This window comes from Peromyscus californicus, unplaced genomic scaffold (genome assembly GCF_007827085.1).
Source record: "Peromyscus californicus insignis strain IS unplaced genomic scaffold, ASM782708v3 Scaffold_10__1_contigs__length_136768540, whole genome shotgun sequence".
NCBI classification, from domain to species: Eukaryota; Metazoa; Chordata; class Mammalia; order Rodentia; family Cricetidae; genus Peromyscus; species Peromyscus californicus.
In genome coordinates, this window is record NW_026294391.1 from 51868418 (window position 1) to 51894680 (window position 26263).

At 46.4% G+C, this 26263-nt stretch overlaps 1 protein-coding gene across 2 annotated transcripts; it reads right to left on the minus strand.

The window, feature by feature from the left end:
• Positions 1–4718: 4718 nt before the first annotated feature.
• On the minus strand, positions 4719–26263 carry Amer1 (APC membrane recruitment protein 1). 2 transcript variants are annotated; one of them, XM_052732965.1, is made up of 2 exons: positions 26046–26263; positions 4719–12983 (listed from the first exon to the last, which is right to left on the minus strand). In XM_052732965.1, exon 2 carries the CDS (start codon positions 12893–12895, stop codon positions 9563–9565), a length of 3333 nt encoding a protein of 1110 aa, XP_052588925.1. In that variant the 5' UTR covers positions 12896–12983; positions 26046–26263; the 3' UTR covers positions 4719–9562. The 2 variants fall into 2 exon arrangements, with proteins under 2 accessions (XP_052588925.1, XP_052588928.1); XM_052732968.1 differs by lacking the exon at positions 26046–26263 and adding an exon at positions 24319–24575.

Sequence of the window (26263 nt, forward strand, 5' to 3'; positions counted from 1 at the left end):
TGGATGACGTAGCCTTCAGAACTGTAAGAAATAAGCTTCAGTTGTTTAGAAATGAGTTGGTTAATGGTATCTTGTAATAGTAGCCTGAGAAGAACAAGACAAAGCTAAAGGAATAGTCTGAGACTATGCTGTTTCCATGTCAGTAAAGCCCTTTTAAATTCTCAGGCTCTAGAACTATATCTGTAATTTTACCTCCATCCCTGTGCCTTCATTCACTCTGCTTCAGCAACACTGGACTAGTGTTTACTCCTAGAATACGTTATCTAAGCTTACCCCAGAGCTTTAGCTCATCTCTCAGGTATGACCTGCTGAGTGAGTCTTCTCTGGCCATTTTACTTAAAACTGTGCTTATCATGTCTTATACTCAATTTTATTTTATTTCCTCCACTGTACTAGTGTATTTCCATCTTTTGTTTATTGTTTCCTCTGACAAGAGCAAGGTTTTTGAGGGAACATTTTCTTTCTTTTTCATCACTGCATCCACAGTCGAGAACAACACCTGGCACATCAGAGGCACCTTAGTATCTGTTGGAACGAAGAACAGCACTACCTTTGCCTTCAGAGCTTCAAAAGTTGTAAATACAGAAAAGAGGAGTAGGTAGCAGAAGAATTATGTGGCCACCAGGGATTAAGGTAAGTCAATGAAGAAGAAAGTTTCTCCAGTAACCTGTGCCAGTGGAGGCAAGCAGACATAGGACAGATGGTGTAGAGGAGACTCAAGCGCCAAAGGGGGCAACGTGAAGCAATCTCTAATTCTGATGTCCTAAATTCTTGGTTAGCGAAAACCCTTTATTTCCCCAGTCTTTGTAATTAAGGTATCTTTTGAAAAACACTTAAGTTTTTATTTGTTTGTTTGTTTGTTTGTTGAGACAGGGTTTTCCTGTGTAGGCCTGGCTGTCCTGGAACTTGCTCTGTAGACCAGGCTGGCCCTGAACTCAGAGATCTGCCTGCCTCTGCCTCCCAAGTGGTGGGATTAAAGGCATCAGCCACCATCTCCCAGAGAAAAATACTTAATGATTATGCCTATTGTCTCTCTATGTCTTCACTACCCACTGCCTTGTTCAACAGAAGTAAACAGGTCCTCAACAGACTTCTTAATTTTTTGTTTGGTTTTCAGTTTTGCTTTGGTCTTTTGAATCAGGGTCTTTCTACACAGCCCACACTGTCCTTGAATGATCCTCTTGTCTCTGCCTCTGAGCGCCTGGGTTACAGGCAGGGATCATCCAGCAAGCTTACTGGCCAACAGGTTTGTTTGTTTGTTGTGGTTGTTGTTGTTATTTTGGTGGGAGGATTCCTGTAGGAGAACTCAGAGCTTTGTGCTCTACTATTGATCTGAATCTCCAGCCATTTGATAGAGCTCTTGCAATACAATTTTGTAGTGCTGAAAGCTGAAAGCAGCAAGTTCATCTTCCTTTGTACAACAGCCTAAAGACCCCTAAAAGCAAAAGGGTGAAGGAAGAGACCTTGGGGAGCAGAGAGAGACACGGAGAGAGAAAAAGAAACATCTCTACCATTCCTATCCCCACGGGTGGGGGTGGGGGAGAGATCCTGTGTTTGAGTTGTAGGAATTCTTAGCAGTTCCTGAGTGGGGAAGAAATGCTCCATGGTTTTCAGAGGGAGGCAGAACCTAAATATGTGGGGCTCCTGCCTTTTTCCTTGCTGTCGGCATGGAAAATGAGGTTGTCGGATTTGAGATTAGGAGACTGCCTTAATTTCTGGACACCACAAACTTCCTTGCATTTCAGTGCTTGAATAGGAAGAAACCCCAATAATGAATGACATGGGATTTTCAACTTCCCTATTAGAATGGGAAGCCTGGGAGTCATAATTAAGTTACTTTAAGGTATCTAAAAAAAATGACTATTTCTTGCCTACCGGTGTGTGAGTTTATACACAGAGATGGATATTTATTTCTTTTTTGGCTTCTTTTGATCTGAATTTGTTATCCACAGAGCATGCCCTTCCTGTTGGTGATGGTGCTACACGGGAGATCTTGGGAAGCCACAGTGAAACTGTTTTGTGCATCAGAATGATGGAAAAAAAAATCTGTGCTCCAGCATCAAGTGGAAGGAAATCAGAAAAGAAGAAAGAAACTGAAGGAATAAAAGAGGGAGTTTTCAAAAGGACACAAGCCAGGCATGGCAGCACATATCTTTAATTCCAGCATTTGGGAGTCAGAGCCAGGCTAATCTCCGAGTTCAATTGAAGGCTGTTCTGCATAGAATTCAATGCCAGCTCAACCTATACAGCCTCTTTATGAAAAACAAAACAGAAGAAATAAAACCTAGAAGCACAGTAGGCAGCAATTGTCTCAGAGAAAGAGCATTTCTCTGCTGTGGTTATTCAAATGACTTACAACTAAGTAACTCTTCATGAGGATATTCTTCAGCTGATGCTGAAGGTCTGAGTGGCAGAAGGCTCATTTGCCAACTATCCAAGTACGCATATCCACTGACTCTCTGGTACCTATCATATTTCCTCAGCCCACTTACTAGCACGTTCAAGTGAAAGGATGGTTGGGCCCACCCGACTAGGTACAGTGACTAGAAATGTCAGCATGGGGGTAGGAGCGAGAGGAGGTACTGCAAGCCCACGCTTACATGGGATTCAGATGCTGTTATGCTGAAACAGGCTGGATAGCTAGCTTAGGTCTCAGGAGGACGGGAAGCAGCAAATGGTATCTTTCAGCAGCACTCTCTGATCTGGGGCAAGCTGCTGGGGGCATTCCTAGAATCCGTCCACACTGTAAAGCTGACTAACAGCTTTACAGTGCAATGGGAAAAAGAGAGAGCTTTGAAGTCCAGGGATCTGGCTGAGAGAATGTAGCCAAGGGTTTTAAAGGATCTGAGCTTCCCTTCCATTTTATCTAAAAGCAGAGATAATAACAATGCCAGCCTCATAGATTTATGTGAGTATTACATGAGAAAATGTAGTTAAAGTGTCTAGCGTCTGGCACATATCAAGGATACCATTCATGCTGTGTTTAGAGAATTCTTAGCAATGAACTTTGTCTTCCACTCCAGGCTGCTTGGCACCGACTTGCAGTCACTATTCTGCATGGTAATATGCAAACCACTTCTCCATGTTCCAACTTCTTACGTATAAACCAGGGATGAAATCACTGGCTCTGTCTACCTGCCTTTTAGCATCTCCTAGGAGGAAAGATGTGGAAGAGATTTTTAAATGAGAACATGATGCCCTTGGGTCACTTGATTTTTCTGGCTGAAACTAACTTGCAGAAACTTTGTAGTCTAGCTAAAACTTAGGAATTATCCAAAGGAATGAGAAGTTAGTAGGACCAAGACCCCTCCTTACGTGCAGAGCAGTGGGACATTAGCAGCCTGCCCTTAGCAGTCCCTAAATAGCTTGTACAGAGTCCTTATCTGTTCTGTTTACTTCTGCTCCAAAGGGAAACAGAAGGCAGACTTCTCTGCAGGCAGAACCCTGGCTCTCAAACAAAGCACAGAACAGCATGGAACAGACTGAAGTGAGTTACTTGGTGTAGGAGGAGTTGAGGTGGGTGAGCTGAAAGTGGGTATGATCAAAATCCAGTTTATATGTATGAAATTCTCTCTCTCTCTCTCTCTCTCTCTCTCTCTCTCTCTCTCTCTCTCTCTCTCTGTGTGTGTGTGTGTGTGTGTATTTATATGGTTCTTAGCAAGTTCCCTCCACAATTATGTTTCCTTCATTTGAAAAGACTTTCTAAGGGACCACAGCCAAGGCAGCCATCTGTCTGTATAAAAAAGGAAGCACGTTTTCCACCTATTTTGTCCAGTAGGTCATGTGGGCAACAAATAGTAACAGAACCCTACTTCAGTTCAACTGATTTAAAATCAATGTGGAAAAAAGGCTCAACTTAGTTGAAAAAGTCCTTGTAGGATGCTGGGTGTGGTGTTGCATGTCTTTAATCCCAGCACTAGGGAGGTAGAGGCAGGTACATCTTGAGTGGAGGTCAGCCTGGTCCATACAACGAGTTCCAGGAGAGCCAGGCTACAGTGAGATCCTGTCTCAAAACAGAACAAAACATCACATGAGTTACTCAGACATAACCTAATATCTTAATTTGCATTGAAGGAAATTACTGATGGTCAATTGATCAAGGCACAAGAAATTAGGGGAGAGACCTGGGCCACTTTGATATAATTCCAGTGGATTTCCAATGGACGCAGTCAGACTAGATAGATTTCAGCAATGTTTTTGCTCCAAAATCCCCCTTGGCAATCACAACTACCATTCCCTAACCGAGCAGCACAGGACACAGAAATCATTTTTTTTTTGTGTGTGAAATATCAACTTTCCTCTGATGAAATTCTCTATTTTCTCTTAATTTCTTTCTGACTTTCCATGATTCACGAGACCCTGGGAGACCCCTTAGCTTCTTCGCTGGGTTGAGAAGGGAATCCAGGGATCTCTCCCATTGTGCTCCTTTCTGGATGAGAGAGAGCAAAACCTGAGACTGCCTTCAGAAGCACAAATCAGTCCCTGAAAATGTTCAGGAACTTCAGGGATAGGTCTTAAAGTGTAAATGGTATAATGAGACTTGACTAGGATACAAGGCACAGGGTGAATGTAACATGTACAGCTTCAGCTGGGGCCTGTTTCCCCTGCTGAGTAACTCCCTCCATTTCTCGGTGTTTCAATTTCCCTTCCAGAGCAAACCCATCAGCCACAGATCACAGGGCTGCTATTGTGGAACAAACAACAAGAAAACACTTAGCGACTGGAGGTCCCTCAAGAACCCAGAAGTTTATTAGCATTCAGCAAATGAAATATATGTTGTAACATACAGGCAGTGTATCAAGATATCCATATGCCAGCGAGTGCTAGGGATGGAGAGGTCACAATGCAGATGATTCTGTGATGTCCCAGGAATGGGGAAGGGAAGCTCAGGCACAGCGAAGAGCTACACTCCCCTTTCTATACTGGAAGAGAGAACTCTTACACATGGAGTGGGGATGGACTGCAATTCCTAATATCTTTCTCCTTCCCCCAGCCATTTTATTTAACATGACCTAAATATACATTCCTGGTTTACCCCAGCCCTTCCCCACCCCCATATATAGCAGGGGAAAAAAGCACCAATAGTAATAGGAATAATTAAAGCCCCCTCTTCATAGACCCAACCCTCACCAATATACATGCCATGTGGATTTTCTTCTTTGGAATGATTATAGGATGGAGAAACCGTGGATCAGGCCACCCAGCCATGACTGTAATAGTCACCATTCCCCAAAGTGCCATCCTGGCTAAAGAGGCGGCTCAGCCGTTAAAGGCTAAGGCTTACAACCCAAAAGACAAGAGTTCTGTTTCCAAAAGTGCCATCCACTTGTGAGCTGCAACAGGGAAGGGAAGGAGGAGGCAGGAGGGGAGAGATTCTCCCAAAGTAGCAAGAGGGAGCAAGGAACTTATCTAATGTCTTTTCTGGACAATGTCATAATCTACTAAGTTCCTGGTAAGTGCCATTCAAGGGTTTCCGCCAAGAGATGACCAATTCCTGGTGGAACAAATATCATTGTCATCTGTCATCCCAAGTCTCTTGGTGAAGAATGTACCCCTAATGCTCCTTTGGGCAAACTTAATACAACCAACCGCACAATGTGGGCAGAATGCTTTGCAAACAGAAGCGTAAAACATAAAGAAAGGAAAAGAATACAAGTCAAGAGGCATGAGTACTCTCAGAATGTCTATGCATGGAGAAAGGAGGGCTCAAAAGGGAAAATTAAAGCTAAAAAAACATGCTGTCTGCCAGGTTCTACGTGCCTGAGTTACCCAGTATTGGTCTTCGGTACCTGGGCATCTTCTGTCCTTACCGTGTGAGAAGAGAATGACTAATGTGACACAGCCAGGTGGGAGAGGGACAAGAGGGAGGGCCCTAGACAGTTGAGATGACATCCCTCTGCACAAGCAGCAGCACTTTTTGTATCATCTTTTTTTTTTGTTTAAAACTGTAAACAGCACCGCTTAAAAATAAAATATATCAGAAAAGAACAATTGATAAACATTGTTTCCATGACTATAAAATGCAAACAATATAAAAATAGATAATTGGCTTTTGATATATATTTATATATATATTAAAAACAACTTGGATGCAACATACATATGGGTAAACTTGAAGTATCCCTGGTAAACCCCCATGCCTCCCTCTAGCAAGTGAGCCTAGGGGCCGAGGGCAGTGGTGGCACTGGTGCCGGTGACAGAAGCCACTGATGGCAGGATGAGAGCATGCACCCAGCACTCTGAGTGTGGAAAGCTACTTCCCTCCTTGGTATAGCACTAAAAGGAGGGACGCTGGCATTTACCGAAACCATTATCCACGAGGCTTGTGGTCTGGTATCTAAGCGAAAGCCAGATGATCCCCAAGGCAGGGCTTCCTTGGAGATTCTAAAGCACCAAGAAATTGGCATCTTGGCTTTGGAAGAGGCCAGCTAGGTGGCCTTCCTTACCCACATTCACTGGTCCTCTAAGGACTGGGCTATCAAGAAATTCTCAGGATCAGAACTGACACTATAGTATTATTATTGGGTAACAAAATGATGCTAGCCCTCCTCTCTCATCACGTCTTCCCCTAAGTCACGACCAAATGCATTGTCTGAGGACCCACAACGGAGACAGGAGGTTCATCTGGCCCCAGCCTCAGTGTGGACATGATATCAACACTTCTGGGAGTTGGGAGCGTATTTGGTGTCAGGCAAGGAAGTAGGTGCCCATGTTTGGACAGATACCTGGAGATGGGCTGCATTTCCCACTGTTAACCATGTTGTCATTACAATATGTCCTCAGCCAAATCTTCCTTCCTCTTCTAGGCTGCAGCTAGTATTTGTTTTATAAAGGAGTTTGCTTCTGTAGCCATACATCTTAGCTGTTCCATTTTAGGTTGTGAAGGCTTTGTCCCTGGGTTAGCAGCCACGTCAGTGGAAGGACTTTGAGGCAATGATGTTATCCAGTCCACAAACTTCTACTTAGCCCCAGGTCCTACTCTGAGGCATGACTTTTCAAAGCACAGCAAAATGTGTCAGAGTTATGGCAGGTCCCTTCAGAGACACTGCACAGTGCTGTCATTCTGAACCAGGAGGGTAACCCTCAGCTATAGGTGAATTACCTCTTCCTCTTCCCAAACAGGCTAGCAGCCCTTTTCCAGGGGGCCACGGAGGCTGTTGACAGTTCTACTGCCTGCTGTGGATGGCAGCCAAATATAAACAGGAGCTTAGGCTGACCTGAACAGGCAAGGGGTGTGTTTCTTCCTGTTGTAAAGGCATTTGGTGGTTAATTCCTGCCATCCAACCAGGCCAATTCCAGCCTCACCCTCCCAGAACAGCTTTGGTGAGAGGCCAAGTGGTTAAAACCTGGGCATTTGTCTCTTAGAACCATGTGGGTAGGGTAAGGAGGCCCTTTCTCACTCTCTTTCATCCTCCAGTTCCACAACAGATGCACTTCTTCCTGATGTAGCCGACGTCATCCAAGAGAGCTGATCTGAGGTCCTTGAGGGGTGGTGCTGGAGCCATGCAAACTCATGGAGTTACTTCCTGGGGTTTCACTTGCTCCAACCAAGCCTACTCTTGTTAGAGAAGGGCACAGGGCCAATCCCAACCTTAGAAACGGTTACAAAGACTCTCCTGGATATATCCCCTGACAACGAAAGTAAGTCTACAAAGTTATCTTGACTCAGAAGGCCATCAGCATCTGTTCCCAAGGTAAACTGCCATTATCTCTGGCAAGAGCCCTGTTCACATCTTCACTTAATAGATGTGAAGATGGTCCCAAGGTGAGAACGTGGACAGGGCAGAAGATAAAGGAGTTCTAACTTAGATTAACATATCCACCCCCAAATATGGCATTTCCAATAAAGAAATTTGTTTTTTTTCCCTTTTTTACAAGGTCTTGCTATGTAGCCCTAGGTGGCCTAGAACTCACTATGTAGACCAGGCTGGCCTCAAACTCATAGAGCTCCACCTGACTCTTGCTCCCAAGTGCTGGGATGAAAGGCATGTGCCACCATGCCTGGCCCAACAGAAAATTTAAAAGAAAGTGTCTCATATGGGTGATTAAGGAAAAGTTGAGCCTGGTCAAGATAAGCCTGTTACAACGGCTTCCTAATAGCAAGCTCTTCCCTAGTAGTGTTTCCAACTTAGTTAAGAGTGATAACTGCTAGGCTGGGCTTGGTAGGAGGTAGAGACAGGTGGATCTCTGTGACTCAGAAGCAGTCCTGGTCTACATGGTGAGTTCCAGGCTAGCAAATATTAAACATGGGATCCTGCCGCCCGCCTGTCCCCCCCCCAAAAAAAAAAGAAAAAGAAAGAAAGAAATCTGCATGGATATAAGAGAAGGGAGGGTGCTGTTCATTTCAGAAAGGGTTGCAACTGCCATGCAAATCAGTCCCGCAGCTTGGCAGAGCAAGGGCACATTTACAGTCTTTCCTCTCGAGAAGCCTGGTCCTTTGACAATACTAAGAACATGGCTAATTAGGAGATGAAAGCTTTTTAGAGTGCCCACAACAGGTGAGATGCCTTGGGCATCCTGTCTTGGAAATGTAAGCTTGGAACCACTTCCCAAAGGGGTGGGCAAGGATTAAGGAACTTTTTTGGTTTGAGAAGAAGGGTGGGAAAACCTTTCCCCTCCTAAGCTGAGTTGCTTCAGTCTCCAAAGTCTGAGATCCCTTCTTGGTGTCTGGGATAAATGGATCTCCCGTTCTGTTTTCCCCCTTTTCATCCCACAAAACCCAATGCCCTATAGTCAAGCCCAATTTAGGTGGCTTCTCTTCCCTTCTCTCAATTAAGAGATTACATTCCTGGTGATGAGATTATGAAAATTTCAATTACAGGAAAAAGGGGGAAGGTTCTAAAGTGCCTGCAACAGCCACAGGCTTAAGAAACAAACAAGATAGCGTTCCACAGCTCAAGACCCCACAGCAGTTTCCACCATCTATCTATCTTTGTATTCTGCTTGAATATAGACAGATTTATTCACTCCATTATGGGGATTAGTGTTTTTGTCTTCAATCTAGACTATGTCAGGCCAGGTTAAAAGGACATCATCTAGCTGTAATACCAAAGTCCACAGCAATAGGGAGCGAGACACATGCTACTTGATCCACTCTAAACATAACTAACTGGAATAGATAGGTTATAGTCATTTGATGTGATGGAAAGAGGGTTAGGAAGGATATGTACCATAACTTTATATTGCTAATAGCCAGAAAGCCTCCCATCTCTGGGTGAGAGTCAGTGCAAAAATTGGCTGCTCATCAGTGGTTCATTTGTCAACAAGGGACCAGAGAAGAGGGGTTCAGCCTGCAATAAGGATGCATCTCAAGCCCTATATAGGTCAGAAGAAACCCCAAAGCAAAAACCAGAGCACAGAAGCAGCAGCTTCCCTAGGCAGATGTACTTGGGCTGAACCTGGCCAAAGATGGCAGAGGGAGGTGGGAAAACAAAGTGAAAACTCAGAAGAGTTTATCTTGGCCAAAGGGATTTTCAAGTTAAAGAGCAACCCCCACCCCCACCCCTCTGCCCAACCCCTGACCCCCATTCACATGCTCAGGTCTCCACTCTGGAACTGATAACTACTTGGCTAGGTTTCCATTCATGGCAGTGGAGTAGCTGGTAGAGAAAGAGGCACCTTGCTCGCCCCTCTCCTTCGACAGGTCAAGGTTGGAAGCTCTGTAGTGACTGGGTTGAAGCTGAAGGGGTTCAGGCCGCACCCTGGGCAGCTGAGGGATACCATGGGTGATGCCTACAGGCTTGGCTTGAGACAGAGAGTTGGCTCCAGAAATGGAGGTGCAACTGGGTTCATCTACGGGCATCAGTACATCCCGAGGCCGGGCCCTCACACTTTGGGAGGCCTGCGATTGAAGGTTATAGCAAGGACCCATGGGCAGGGGTAGGTGTGAAGGTCGAGCTAGCTGAGACAGAGAGTCTCCAGGTGCCCTTGGGAGCCCTGGCACTGACATTGCCATTGCCACAGGAGGTACGCAACAGGGTGCCTGCCCATATGAAGACTGATTGAAAGGCTCATCCAACTGACTGGGGCTTATCCAAGCAGGGTCTGGCTCCAATGGAAGAGGACAGTGAGCCCAGGTAGGCCAGTCATAGGCCCCTGGAGGTTCAGTGTAGAGGGACAAGGGACTGTCTCGGCCCCATTCTCCTTCCTCTTCGTCGCCTTCTTCATCTGAATCTTCCTGGTGGGGCTGTAGCTCATCAGACTCCAAGTAACCCTGGGCTAGGTGAGAACTGGAGAGCTCCAGCTCTAGGGTCTCTGCATTGTCAAGGGAACGGCTTCTCCTATTGAGTGCCATTGCAGCAGGTGGAGGTCGGGGGTGTATGCCAGGGAGCCCCAAGTATCGAGGGAGGCTGCTAACACCCCAGGGCAGGCCTTGGTAGAATCGACTATGATAGCTGTTGAAGGCATGTTTGTGGTAATAACCCAGCTCAAAAGCTTCCAAGGAGGCTGTGAGGTCGTCATTGTGGAACTCAGGATTCTCTTCACACTTGCCTTCTCCATCCCGTTCCACATCAGCAATGTCAAAGGTGACCATCGGGGGCAGCTCAGGAAGGTTTTGAGTGAAGGATGAGTCAGAATCAGAGCTGCAGGACATGCTGGAAAAAAGGTTTCCATTGCTGGTAAACTCTACTAAGGCCTGTGAGAAACTCACTGTGGCATTCCCTTCCTTCTCATCTTCTTCTTCCTCTGGCTCCTCAGGGGGTGAGTAACTAGGGTAGGCCCTCCTGGGAGAGCCTCCAAAATTTGCTTCTTGCATGTCTGGCTCAAACATGGCATCACTCTGGAAGAGCTGCATCAAACACGTACTTTGATCTTTCTTGGAGCAAGTGCCCTCAAAACGCTTCTCCAGAGGGCGGAAATCCCGCCAGTCTGGTTCACTGCTAGAAGTGGCAGGGAAAGCTGAGGTGGTTCCCCGGTGGGAAGTCTGAGAAGCTCCTGAATTCCCTGCCACGAGGCCCATCACTGATGGGCCTAAGGGCCTCATCTGATACTCCAAGACAGGCTTCTCATGTCTGACCTGGGTCTCTCGGACTCGACCCTCTTGAGCATGAACCTCTCGGGCCTGGGCTTCTCGGGTTCGGACATCTCTGCCGTAAGATTCCCGAGTGTGGGTATCTCGAGCATAGGCTTCCCTGGCGTGAGCCTCTCTAGCACACGCCTCTTGAGCCTCAAGCTGCTCCCGGCGAAGCTCCCAGTATAGCAACTGTTTCTGGATGGTCACTAGCCGTTCTTCCTCTGTTTCCATTGCTCCAGGTGGCCGGGAAGAAAAGGGTTCAAAATTCAAGAAAGAACCAAACATCTCGGAGCTGCGACCACGGAGGTCATAAAGGCAGTCATCCCCAGGTGGGGAGTTCTCAACACTGTCATCTGGCTCATAGAATTCATATAGGGCATCACCACTATAGCTGTCTCTGGGTAGACAATCCCTATGGACAAGCCCCAAAGCCTCACCTGAATCATCCTCAAACCCTGGTGTGGTAGAGTCATAATAACCTTCATCACTATTGGGAGCAGACTCTTGCTGGTCACTCTGAGGAGTCAAAAGTTCTCCAGGGCCTAGGCTAGGATAAGACTGAACTGGGTCAATGAGCATGTAGCCCTGGTGGCTGGGGGATGTAGCAGTATGGTAGCCCAGGTTCAGATTAGATCTTGGGTACATCTGGGCATTTGCCCAGAGATACTCTAAGTCACCATCTTCCTCCCCATCTTTGACCTCCTCTTCCTCATCCTCTAATTCTACCTCCTCATCCTCTTCTTCCTCATTGTCATCATCATCTGGCAAGGCCATCTCCTCCCCACCTCCTTGGTAGGTGACCAAGCAGGAACTTCGCTTGGTCCCATCTCGGTTGGCCCTCTGGCCACCAGAGGCCATGCTATCTGTCATGCTGTCCATATCTTGTTCTGCTATAATGTCACCACAACCTGTCAGTGAGTCAAAGCTTTTTAGGGATGTGACATCCCCAAACAGGAGGCTTAGCTGATCCCCACCAGGGCCATTGGGTGGGTTTACCTCTCCAGTCACTACCTTTTCTTCTGATTCTGAAGTGTGGGGCTCCTCAAGGCTACTAGCTTCAGGAGTAGGCTTGGACTGTATGAACTCTGAGGCACGGGTCTTCATGAGTTTTTCTGGATTTTTACAGGCTGTCTTCTCAGTAGTTGGTGAAAAATGTTCTAGTGCTGGAGAAGTTTTTGGTTCAGGAGTATGCTGGGGTTTGGCATTTTCCTTTCTAGCAGCTTGGAATATCTCCTCAGAGCTGGGCAGAGAGGTTGAACTCACATGCTCATGAGACCTGGTTCTGGCCCCCTCAAGTTCCTTTGCCCCTAGCCCATTTTGATCAGCCCCAGAAACCTTGCTCTTGCGGTGACGGCGGATGCTGCTAAAAAAGCCTTTTAGACCTTTCTTAGGCTTCTGCACAGAGGGTACCTTTTCAACTCCAGCTTTCTCTGTGGCTTCAGTCCCAGATGTCTTATGTTTAGAGCCTATCTCCAAAGCTCCATGGGCACTCTGGGAGCTAGGAAATTGAGGGGACTTGGACAAAGGTACAGAGAGGCCTGTTTCTTCAATGACAACATCTTCAGGGCCATGAACTGTTTCACTCAGGCCATCATGGGTCTTACTCTTGTTTAGACCCTTCTTAGAGCTGCCTTTCCCAGAACCTTTGCTTCGTCCTCCCCCAAAGAAACTAGGCAGAGTACAGATTCCCTTCTTGCCACCAAAGAGTTTCATGGCAGTTTTCTTCAGCCTACCTGGGCCTGATAAGGGTGGCTCTGAGGCTGGTCCTTCTGTTGTCTCAGGTGTCTTGTTCTTGGCTCCCTTTTCAGCTCCCTGGTCTTGGGCATCTCTAGAGGCTGATGCTCCCTTGATCTGAACAGCTTCGTCCTTTGGAGTCTCCATGCTGGTGACAGCTCTTCAACTGGAAACGCAGCCTTTGGATTCCAGGTAGAGTTATAACATGATCAGTCAGGGAGCATCACAGCTGGGTCTGAGGGAGATACGAGAGACAAAGACAGAGACAGATACTGGTGAGCAAGTACACAACAGGCTGGGTTTGTCTCCATGGGTGGCTATTGTCTAAGGATTGAATGGGACCAGAGAGAAAATAAGTAAACACTGGTAAAACCTTAATCTAGTCCCTATGTTTGGTTTGCTGGTCTGGCTTCTTCTGGGCCCCACAGCAGTAAAACCCCACACTGAGCAACAGGCAGCTATCATTAGCTGCCTCCTCACTAGTCTACACCCTTTACGCTGATGTTAAGTACGGGGAGGAAATTTGACAGAGGCAATTGTAGCTGAGCAAAAGTCCAATTGTGCTATTGTCTATAAGGAAGCTTATTAATTATTGGGTTAGGATCAGGAAAGGAATGGAGGGAAAGGAATGCTGCTTCTAGCATCACTGAAGTTTTGAAAATGGTGTGGTGAAGGTAATCATTGAGCCTTCACTGGGCCCTACTGGATCCAGGCTTCAGTTAAACATTAGCCTGGACTATCACCAACATTTTTCTCAGGGCCAGGAAGAAAAACATATCTCCAGTGTTATCTTCTGCCCACAGGTTCTCTTAACTGCCACTAGGACAATGGCCAAACTTTCTGGACCCCAGCGAAGGAACACCATTGAGTTGCAGATCAGGGCTGTCATGTAGGACCTGCAAAATGACATGGAAGCCTCAGGAAAATATCCTTTGGGCTTTAGTATCCCCTGTCCAGAAGGCCTACCAAGAGCTATGTACCTAAAGCCCTTGGAGAGACTATGTGAGAGAGACGTAGCCGTAAGTTTTCTCAGGTCCTGCCCGGCCCCACAGTCCCTCAGCCGCTTATAAAATAATCACTCAGAGGCTTAATATTATTTACAAACTGTATGGCCTATGGCAGGCCTCTTGCTATCTTATATCTTAATCCATTTCTATTAATCTGTGTTTTGCCATGTGTTCCATTGCTTTACCAGTCTGCTGGCATGTTGCTCCTTGGGTGACAGGCTAGAGTCTCTCCAGACTCCACCGTTCTGTTTCCTGTCTCACTCCTTGGATTTCCCACCTGCCTCTAAGCTGCCTTGCCATAGGCCAAAGCAGCTTATTTATTAACCAATGGGAACAACATATATTCACAGTATACAGAAAGACATCCCACAGCAGGGAGAGGTCAGGATCAGACTCTCTATTGACTGTCCTGCTGGCAGGAGATTTTAATTTTGTCCTTGGCAAGCATAACCACCAGATTCTACTGTAGAGTCACAAGGCAAACATTTTCTTCTACTCTGTTCCTCTCACTATTTTGGTCCCCATCTAGTTTTCTATCTAGAAAGGGAGCTTGAAAGCATACAATGCTACATGATTTATGCTCCTAGTCTAAGATACAGGCCATCAAGCGCTATTTAAATAAATAAACTGTGTAATCCGCACCATTCTGGTCAAGGTTTCCTAGTCCAAGTGCCAATAGAAGTGGAATAAAAAGAAGGGTTAACCACCTTCTATACCAACCTCACCATTCCCTTAGTCTCTGACAAGTCTAGTGTTTTCCAGTGACAGTAAACATCTGACAGCTAACGCACTGAAGAGCCTGCAGAAACCCAATGATCCCTCCTTAGGAATCCCCTCCCCTCTCTGGACCCTCTTTGTAGATCTAGGGTGGCAAAGGGAGACAGAACAGTTGCTGGGATTGAGAGAGCAAGAGGCTAGAACCAGGGAGAGGAAGAGAAGGAAGGACTGAGACTGCAGCAGTCCTAGGACTAGCTGGCCAGAACACTGGTCCAGTGACTGGATGCCACATAACTACGAGCCACACAGTTATCTGCAGTAGTATACTGTAGTCCAGCACTGGGGCCGAAGAGGAACTAGCAACAATACTCTAGCCTGCGATTTCATTAGAGCCTCTCCTAGCACCTAGGTTCCTATCTCCCAAACAAGGTTGTGTCTGGTACCTCACCTAGTTTGACACACTTAAATCATCAGAGCAACCCCAGTTCCATTAAGAGCACTTTGCTAAGCAACCAGAGTAAGATGATCTCTGGTTTGGAGATGAGAGAAAAGCTCATCTGATCTTCTCAGTGAAGATATATGAATTGCTCTTTTCTCAGGTTATCCATTTCTCTATGAAATACATCTTGACATTATACACTACAAACTCAGCTCTGTAACTGACAGTACCCTCAGCACTAAGCATACAATCACCCAGAATTCTGTGTCTCATGTAGTAATAAGAATATGGGCCCATCCTATATCTCAATTCCTTACTTTTCATAGTGTTAATCTTCTCACACTAGCCTTGAAATCACTAATAGGACTGACATTATGATATTGGGGAGGGGGCTAACAGCAGTGAAGCTATTCATGAAATTGTATTGCTCGATGCGGAATTCATATTTTATTTTAAACCTCTCTGAACATTCAGTAAGTGGCAAACACTATTGTCAGTGCATCAGGCCAAGCCAAGAAGAGGACTCTCAGTCCTTGCTTTAGAGAGCTCACAGACTAGTAGGGAGAGAATCTTACCTACAGAAGTCTGAAGATAAGAGCATAATGTAGGCCTTAAAGAATAGCCTCTGAGCCAGGCGGTGGTGGCGCACGCCTTTAATCCCAGCACTTGGGAGGCAGAGGCAGGCGGATCTCTGTGAGTTGGAGGCCAGCCTGGGCTGTACAAATTGAGTCCCAGGAAAGGCACAAAGCTACACAGAGAAAGCCTGTCTCGGAAAAAAAAAAAAAAAAAAAAAAAAGAATAGCCTCTGTTTGTTTGTTTGTTCTTGGTTTTTTTTGAGACAGGGTCTCTCTACATAGTTCTGGCTCTCCTTGAGCTTGGTGTGTAGCCCAGGCTGGCTTTAATGAGCCTGTAGATAAATTTAAAAGGTAGAATAATCCCTGGGCTCAGAAAAGTTGTCTTGACCAAAAACCAATGTCTGGGGAAGACCACAGACCTTAGGAGAGAACCTACTACTATTCTTTTGCTGAATGGGTTTCATACTAAACTGCTTTCTACGTACTTACCTTGGTACTCATAGATCAGTGAAGCTCTCAAGCCTCATTAGAGCTTCTTTTTGCACTAGACAGTAATTAATACAGAGACTCACAACTGATGAATGCACAGATAATAAGATACTGCGGAGGACTCAGCCCTAAATGTAAATCTGGATCACATTTCCTACCCCCAAACTCAGGGATCATCATGGAAGAGAGTGCAGAAATACTGTAAGAACTAGAGGTAGTGGAGAGATACTGCAAAGTGTTTTCTGGATATGACAGGGCTGTCACATACATGAACTCTCAGCAGCTGTGACAGCATGTACAAGACCTGCACTAGATGAAACCAGCCACAATTTCAGCGTGGATTAGGGAGAGACCCAAGAACTCTCTTCTCTACCTGAAGAGCTACTGTCAGGTGATGATGGCTGCCGGGGGAGAGAGTCAGTTTTATTCAGGAGTGTGGCCCCTAGTGGATTCCTATGATCCAGTGGACAGCCCTACATCCACATGCACAGGGCGGCACTAATTGGACTCACAGGGATAGAAAACAAAGAAGAGGGTGTGAAGCTGTAAGGGAAATGGAAGAGGGGTCCAGAAGGAGGAGAGGGGAGGTGATAGGTGGACATGACCAAAATATATTTTATACATGTATGAAATTCTCAAAGAACAGATAGGTAGGTAGATTGATAGATGAGAGAGAGAGAGAGAGAGAGAGAGAGAGAGAGAGAGAGAGAGAGAGAGAGAGAGAGAGAGAAAATTGAAAAAAGAGAAAGAAAAAGAGAGAAAGAAAGAGGGGGGAAGAGAAAAAGAGAGAGAAAAAAGAAAGAAATAGAGAAAAAGAAAGAGAGAGAAAGAAAGGAAGAAAGAAAGGAAGGGAGGAAGGAAGGAAAGAAGGAAGGAAGGAGGGAAGCAAGGATGGAAGGAAGAGAGAAAGAAAAGATGCTTTGAGGAGGAAGAGGCATTCAGCCCGGGCTTTGTCAAGCATTAAGGAATGGAAATGGCAGTGATCTACATGGGGTATGTGTTCTTACCAATCACAAAGGGAATTACTTAGTCTAGTTGAATCAAACAGTTCTTGGCAATGATGATTAGGTGAAGAGAATCTAGAAACTTGATACTCTCACTGGAGGACAGTCTCTCTGGACCTTGCCAGCATGCTATATGGGGGTAGAAGCCAACTCATCACCACTATCTACATCAGTGGTTCTCCACCTTCCTAATTCTGTGACCCTTCAATACAGTTCCTCATGTTGTGGAGACCCCCAACCATAAAGGTATTTCATTGTTACTTCATAACTATAATTTGTCACTAAAATTTGTTATGAATTGTAATGTAAATATTGGATATGTAGGATATCTGATAAGCTAACCCCCCAAAGGGTCACAACCCACAGGTTGAGAACCACTGCTCTACATTGTCAACTCGCTGTCACAGCTTTGGGCCCCAGGACTAGAATCCAAACCACACCAGCCCTCTCATCTACCAGGAGACACTATCAGGCCCAGGGAGCAGTAGTGGTGTGAATGAGAATATCTCCCATAGACTCAGATGTCTGAACACTATTGTGCTGTTTGGGGAGGTTTAGGACGTGTAGGCTTTTTGGAGGAAGTGCATCACTGGAGGCGGGCTCTGAGAGTTTATAAAGACTCCGTGCCACTTACAGTTTTTTCTCTCTGCTTTCTGTGTGAGGTTCTCTGCTTCCTGTTATTACTGCCATGCCTGCTGACTGCTGCCCATGCTATCCCTATTATTACAGATTCTAAACTTCTGGAACCATAAACTAAAGTAAACTCTTCCTTCTATAATTTGCTTTGGCCATGGTGTTTTATCACAGCAACAGAGAAGTAACTGTGACAGAAACAACTGGTGTTAGTGTGGGCTGGTGCTGCTAAGAATCTGAACGTGCATTTGTTTTGTTTGAGGAACCTGGAAGATTTTTAAACTTTGGACTAGAAAAGTAGTCGAATGCTATAAGCAGAGCTTAATGGGCTGAGACTGGAAGACAGTGCTGAGATCAGAGCAGACTCTAGAAGCTTGGCTCAAGGTTTCAAAGGGAAGCAAAGACTTCAACAGCAACTAGGCTAGAGGACATTTCTGTGTTATTCTGGCAAACAATCTGGCTGTATTCTGCCCTTGTCAAAAGAACTTGCCTGAGGCTAAATTAGAGAGCAATGTACTAATTTCTTTGGTGAAGAAAATTTCAAGGTAGCATAATATTGAGTCTCTGGCATGGTTATTAGTAATATTGTTATGCTGGTCTACAATGAAAAAGAACAACTGGGGCAGAGGAAATACAAAATACATAGTTTGAAGAGAAAAGACTCACCAGGAAACTTAATGCTGTAGCCAAAACTTCCAATGCCTGAGTCTATGGGGGTATATCTCATTCACCCTGGGACATTGATTCTATTACTTCAATGACCTCCCTCTTAGCCAGACCCCAGGTTATTATTTTTGCTAAGCAAGGATCAATCCTAAAACTATGTCATATCTCATTATCTCTCTCTTGCCTTTCCCTCCCAGAACCATGCCCCCCAAAGCTGCTCACAGGATCTCTGCCTGTGTTCCACAGAACACCTCAAAGGGGTGCAATAGGACTATCATATTACTAGCAGCTCCTTATCTGGTCTTATCTAGCTACCTGTACCCCAAGGCTTCGTCATACTCTTTATTAATCTACCATGGTCCCCAAACTGTCCTCCTAAAACAGGTATTCTTCCTTGACCTAGGGGAAGAAGAACCTTTCAGGGAAAGTGGGGCCCAAAACAAAGGGAAGACCAAAGGACAAACTCTGAAGCTCCCTTAGGCTGGGACTGGATTCCCTTAGAGCTCTTGCCAAGAAAGTGGTCCTGCCAAATGCAGAGCTCCTCAACACTCAGTCAGTGTGGCTGGCTGTTTTTCAGATAGGCTTTTGGGAACCCTCCCAAGATACTCAGTGCTCCCTGAGAGAGGCCACTAGCTGCAGCCACTGTGACTGACTGCAGCAGTGAACGGACTGCGGCAGAAAACGCAAGAACCAACCTCAGGCCATTCTGGGACAAGTTGAAGCTGGCTCCTAAGGAAGTGCGGCTTTCTTTTCCACGCTACTCAAAACCTAAGTAGAAGAACAGTCACAGACCTGCCTGAAACCCTTCTCCAGAGGAAGAAACAGCTTCTGGCCAACGTTTACAGTTTCTGTTCTTAGCCTAGCTTCAAGCAACCAGCTCAGCAAACTTAGGAAAGGCTGGGCTCAGGGAAGAAACAAGGGGATAGCTTCTGGGGCATGGCCTTCACCCATTAGTTTCCAGACTTGTTCCAAGCAGTCTTTGTGAAGACAACCCCACTCCTAATGTATCCAGTCCCTCAGTATATTGGTGGAGAGAGGGTAAGAAAGATGTGAGAACGGTGGGTGTCTTTCCCTAGAGAGCCAGACAGTCCTTCACTAGAATTAGCTATGCTACACTGGGGAAAACTCAGCAAGTTATCCAACCTGTCTGACCCTCAATTTCCTCAACTGTGAAATGGGGCTATTGAGAATTCCTACTTACTGAGACAATTGTGGGAACAAAATCAATGCATGTAAAGTACCAAAGAAAATGCATCGCACAGCAGAAGCTCAAACATTATGGCAAATTGTATTAATGTTTATTCCAACTATGACTGGACAATTTCTAGCAATAAATCTACCCCAGTCAGGGTTGACTAGGGTGTTCTCCAAAGTTCTACAGGCATGTCGGAAACCTTGGCTGTTTCCCCTGATGATTGTAGTTAGTCCACAGAAGCTTAACTTGCTCATTAGGCCAAATTTCAATGTTCAGAGAGCAAGCACCTCTAGATCATCTGGGAGAGTCTAGCTAGGTTCCTTAGTCCAGACCAGAAAAATCAACATTTTAAACTGAGGTAAAAATGCCATCATCAAAAGAAAGGCAATTAACAGACATCTTTGAATGACTTAGGGTACCTACCAGTACACAAAACATTCCCTTTTCACCTGTCCCACTGTCCCCTCTCAGCAACCCACTAATCCCTGCTGGTGGGGAATGGTAACTCCTTGTCACAGAAAAGACAACTGTGCCTAGACTAGGGGAAAGATTTGTCTAAAGTCACTAATGGGATTATGGCAGAACTTGAGTAGCTTCCAGGCCTCTTGAGTTTCAATTCCATGCCACTGTGCTTCACTATGTGGGGCCCCCAATTAAAGAATTAGGAGGATCGTGAATAAGATCAAAACACATTTATGAAATTTTCAAAGAACCGATAAAATAGGTTTTTAAAAAGGTGGCCCAGGAGAACTGTGAAAGTTCCCTTCATACCTTTAATAGCCAGCATTCTCTTTCCTTATTCCACCCTGCCCCAGCTCAATTTAACTTTTCCTGAAAGAATTCTTGTCCTTGCTGGCTACTGCTGTTTTGGCCTTACCCAGCACATTAAAAAAAAAACAAAAAACAAAAACCCTGATGTCTTGAGAATCCAGGTGCTACCTCTTCAGCCTGTGACTGCTTTCCTCATCAAGCAATGCTATCACCACTACTTTCAAGTTATGAAACGTATCTTCTGTTCTGTTTCCTTGGGAGAGAAGTTTGAGGTGCCAAAAGGGCTGAAACAGAAAGCTGCCAAAGTGGACAATTTTGAAGAGTTTGAGCTACTTAAAGATAATGACTTCTCTGAGTCGGGCGGTGGTGGTGCACGCCTTTAATTTCAGCACTCAGGAGGCAGAAGCAGGCAGATGTCTGTGAGTTCAAGTGGGTTCCAGGACAGTCGGAGCTGTTGTTACACAGAGAAACCCTATGTAAAAAAAAAAAAGATAATGACCTCTGAGATTATCTGGTACTGGAGTAGTACATTACTAGAGCCTGTAGACTAGGCCTGAGGTCAAGATTTTCGTGGTGTGGTTTGGATCTTTGGGTGGAACCGTGGAAGTGGTTGAAAGAGTCCCTCTTACCCACTCCTGCAACCACCCTTTCCTAATTCGCAGCATCCCTGCTGTGGGAAGGCTCCCTTCCAGAAAGTAACTCATCAACTCCAGATGCAGCACAAATCCCAAACCTGGCCTTCTATTGCTTCCCTGCTTCCCTGATTCCTTCGCCAGCTCCTCAGCTGCCTTGTGCATGTACTCATCCTTGCTTATTTCCTTCTGGCAGGCTGCAGTCTGTCCATTTAGCTTGCTCACAAGGACTCCCTCTCTCATAGTCACGGCACCTATCATGGAGCAGGAGCTTGGGGATGCTGGTTCAGTGCTACTCTAATTCAGCTGGAGTTTGTCAGTCTGAAACTAGAATGCCAGTTTCACCCCTTACAGGCAAAATGATTTGAGAAAATATCTCTGAGACAGAAATGCCTTATCTGTGAAATGAAAAAAAAATTACCTACCTTGCAGGATTGTGGTTATATGGATTAAAGATGATCAATGCAAAGGCAACTAATTACTACACATGGAACAGATACTACATAATGGGACCTTTCAAGGAGACTGCTTACAATCAAGGTACCTTCTCTCTAGTTGTTCCTCAGCTGCCACCGAGTCCTCTGAAGATGACCCAGGCCTTCTATTCAAACCCCTTTGTCTGACCTTTTCCTGCGTGCCCCCTTGAAAGTTTTCAGCCTTACTTCTCTGCCCTACAGTCTCAGCTCCAAATATACAGGACTTTTATTCAGTTCAAAAGATAGAGTACCAAGACACAGCCTCTCCCTAGAAATGAGCTTACCTGATGAGTTTTCTTTTTCTGTTTTATTTTTGTGGTGTTTGGTTTTTGGTGCTGGGGTAACAAACACATTATCTCCAAGTGCAAGGAAAGTATTCCACTACTCAGGCACGCCCCACCCCTGAGGATCTTCCTGGTGCCCCAGATTTCTCTGATGGATCACTACTCAGCTCACAATCAGGACAGGGTCTTTGAGATCTACTTACTTGCCCCTCCCTTGGAGGCTCCTCAAAGGTTGGTACTCTGTCTGTGTAGCCTACCAGGGTATCAATACTAGTCAAGCAAAAGCATGATCAGAGACAGGCTTCACCTCCTCCATCTATTCAGAAAGGCGATGAGATACTTCCTCTGGGGGGGCTAAAGCTTTAGCATCTAGTTTATCTGCCTAAGCAGGATTTGTGCAGAGAAACTGATAACATCAGGAGTTCCCCTTTTCCGTTTCAGGCAGCCTAACTGTGAGGGAGAAAGTTGGAACCCCATTCTCTGTCTTTGGTTCCGAGAGAATAGGATTTTGGAGTTCCATGTATTCCCTGATAGGCAGAGAGATGGGCAGAGGGGTCCATGGCTAGGTAATAAAGACAGTGAGCTTCCAACATGGCTGGCTTCTTCCTCACCCTCCTCACCTGAGACACAAAGCCTGGCAGCTTAAAACAAAAGCCTTGCAGCCTTTTTCTCCTGCCAGAGGCCCTCTGCTGACAGACTTGCTCAACAAGTTCAAGGCCAGATCAGGACATGTTTACACATCAGTTGTGGGTCAATCAGCTGTCCTGTCTTTCTCGAAACTGACCAATCCTAAATTAGGGAAGGAAGACCCTTCAGAGACTTAAAAACAGAAACAAGCCCTCCAGGAGGCGCAGGGCTTAGGCTTCCTGGGTGTCCCTCTGTATTGTAACTGTCTTTCCCTTTGTATGCTTGCTGTGTGACTGTGTCTGTGTCTGTGTGTATTTCACTACCCATAGTAAAAACATTTCTTTACTGGCCGATTCTGTCTGCTCCTGTTTGCTGTGTTCCAGAATTTCCCTCACTGCTACCTGCGCGTTCAAGATTAATTATTTGTGCAGAGAAAACAAACATGATCAGGACCCCTAGACAGTAATGGTTCTACAAGCAAACTCATGCCATGACAAGCTTCCTGCTGTTTCTCCCATTCCCTTATTTCTCTAGAATAGTGAAACAGGGCCATTTCTTTCATACACACTTTGAGTGTAAATAGGATAGTTCTTGAGGTGTCAACTTTTCCCAAATACCTTTCTCCTCTTGACACTTCCAGCCCCCAACATTTGGCAGACTGAGAGGCAAAAAAAATATGAAAGGGGTGAGGAGTTCCCATGATGCAACTGCCACATAAACCCAGGGAGCCTTCACTTTTGAGGAATGGGCTGGTGGGAGGAGGGAGTAGTTTATCAAAGATGTGCATTGAGTGGAGCCTGCTGGAGACCTTGGGCCACAGCAGAAAGGGCTACCACACAGTAGCACTAACCTATCCTTCAATTATTATGTGACCTTTCTTGCTTTCCAGGGCACATCTATGACCATAGGGATCTTAACTGATATTCCACACTAAGATCTGTGGAGCTGAGAGGAAACGGGTTAAAAGAGGTCTGGAGGATATTTCTTAGCCTTGTGTAAGAAACTATTTAGGCTGAGATGCCCTCCCTGCTCCCCACCAAAGGGAAGCTGACAGTGTGGAACTTCATTCTGGAGACAGCATGTCCACAGTTCTATTTATAGATTTAGAGGTGGCCTCTTACCTACCTGATTTGTAGAATGCTTTCAATCCCTTTTAAAGGATTGAAAGACCCCATTAAAAAACCCTTTCAAAAACTCCATTCTTGGGCTGGGCATGGTAGTGCTCCACTTTAATCCTAACATTCAAGACAGGCAACTGTCAATGGGTTCAAGGCCATTGGCCTACAAAGCAAGTTCCAGCACAGCTGGAACTACCCAGTGAGACCCTGTCTCAAAACAACAATAAAACCAAGCTCCCCCTCAAAAATAAATAAAAGAACCACACACACACACATCCTAGTCACCCATTGTTCAATGATCTCCCCCTGAAAACATTTGATGACCATTCCAATGTTTGGTATTTGAAAATTCCCACCATTGGGTCCTAAGCTCTTTTGTACCTTCGAGCTAGGCCATCTCAACCAGACTCACCCTGCCTGCCAGTCACTCCCTTTCATTTCTAATTCTGTCTACTCTTTCTCTACCAAACTCCTATACTTCCCAGCTGCTTTAAAAGATGACACCCCCACTGCACACATAGATCTCTTCCATGGCAGTTTGCCTGTACGCTCATGAATCAGCAACCCCAAGTATACAGAGCCCCAGGGTTTGAGCAGTCCAGACCCTGAGGTTATTATAGAGGGGACTGATTATGACTTTCTTTTTTAATGTAGTAGCAACCCAATCTCCCTTCCCACCCACATTACATATATATCTGGGCCTCGGGCACCATTTCTTTAAGTTTCATGGATTGGGACAAACAAACTAAGGCTAAAGGTGTTTTCTAAAACTCTACAAAGACAGAAAGTCCTTCTGGAACATTCATTCATTAACTGCTTTATAATGCTAGGGTCTGAGAGGGTTATAGCTGAAGTCTAAGATTTATTTACCCCTCTGAGGGTTGTGAGAGAACCCAGATATCTATATGAGGGAAAGAAAGCTGTTAGGGAAACTTACCTATACAGGAAGTTTCAAGAAAGAGTTCTGGTCATCAAGGAGCAGCCTGAAAAAGTTGCTTGAGAACTGGGGCCTGAAAAGGACTTGGACAGGAGTATGGTGAGTGTCTGAGGGTGGGAAAGTTGGCTGCTGGGCTGAAGTAAGCAGAAAAGAGCCACACCTGAGATATAAAAGTCCAGCTGCAAGGAGAGGTGTGTGCTGAGGTCTGGTAAACATAGGCAGGGGGTAACAATAGTGTGCTATCTGCAATCCTGGATGCTAGCAAGGAGATTCCAGGCTAACCTTCCCAAGTAAAAGATTTACTGGGTCTCATTGCCCAACTCCAAAAATGTCCAGCCTGCAAAGTCCCTTAGTCAAATCGCCTCTCTTATCCTTCAGGAATGCCCGAAAAGTCCAGGGTGGTGCAGCATAGGACACATGAGGGGTACTGCACCTGGGGAATAGGGTTTGTTGGAATCTCCTCTGATTAGGGCAGGAAGTCCAACAATGCAGTGCCCTGGGTCCTGTCCATGCCATTGCTGCCAAGGCAGGCGGGCCAGAGCCGCAGAAGAGGTTTGTATGCGGACAGGGCTGTCTAGACTCCTATCAAGGCGAGTCCAGCTAGGGGGAGGATGGTTCTGCAGTATTAGTCCGGCTGCCGCCTCTGCCTCCCCCCTACCCATGGCTCCTCTGGCAAGCTTAGCCCCTCAAAGGGGAGCTCAGAAGAAGTCACGCCTTTGGGCGGTCACCAGTGTCAGAGGTGTCTGCAGCAGACAATGACAGCAGTCTGGCAGGCTGGGTGTTTTAAGTAACTGAGAAGTTGTAAGATTTGTCTGCCTTACATACACCGTGTGTTCTTTACTACGATGACTGCCCCCTCCGCTTCTAGTACAGAAATACCCCCACAATATTGTGCCCATTGCTATTTTAAACCAAAGGCTGGAGAGAAAAACGCGCCCTATGCCCTACAAGGGAAAAGAGACGCGCGGGGGTGTTGGGGGCGGCAACAAAGCGGCCTTGCAGCTCTAACCCAAAGACCAGTAAGAGCTCCTGGTCCAGCCCGCCTGCAATGGGGGTGGGAGCCAAATGAGAACTGGAGGCCCAGGAGGGGGTGCGGCTGGTTGGGACCACGGGACCAAGGTTCCAAGGCTAAGTGGGAAGTTCAGAAACCCAACTGTGCTCCCTTGAGGAGGAACAGACTGTGGATATCTTAACCTATCCTAAAGCCAGTCTCAGTCTGGCCCTGGCTAGCGCGCCAGCTTCCTCTGCAGAGGAGAGACATAGGAGATGCACCGCAGAGGGGAGGGGCCACAGCAAGGCCTCGCGGGTGAGCAGCACCGGCCTAACAGCTGTTCCAGCAAATGTACTACAAACAAAGCTAAGGAGTTCCCGGCCTGCAAACACATTCTTGGGGTGCTAGCTAGCGGCGCCCCTCCCAGAACCACGCAACAGCACATGTGGGCCCATCCCAGCCTCCCCTTACAACCTAGAGGCGTAGCCCAGGCTAGTCCGCCCGCCTTCCGGCCCTCCCACCCCACCCCCAGCCACGATCGCCTGTACCCTAAAGACTAACCGCCTCTGGGCCCCTCACTGGACAGTACGAAAAGCGAGTACCAAGAAAGAGCGGCGAGAGACCGGGACTCCGACCAGCCTGGCCCTTGATGCCCTCCTCCAGGCGACCAGAACAGAGCACGCGGGGATGCACTAGACCTTCAGCAGGATGGCTCCTAGCTGTGCGCAATGCTTACCCTGCCAGGTCCAGCTCCCAGCGCGGTTATTGTCTGCTGAGCTGCTCTGCTCTGAGCTGGAGCCTCTGCTGAGAACGCCGCCACGACTGCTCCTGCCGCAGCCGACACCACAGCTACAGCATTCTCCTGCACCGACTACCCTTCTCCAGGCTCTGGGCAGCTCCCCCATACCCCTTTCACCCTGGACTCCACAGTTACAGGGTGGGACGTCCGTGATC

Coding starts and splice junctions, on each gene's coding strand:
- Amer1 (XM_052732965.1), bottom strand. CDS start 12,895: ATGGAGACTCCAAAGGACGAAGCTGTTCAGATCAAGGGAGCATCAGCC.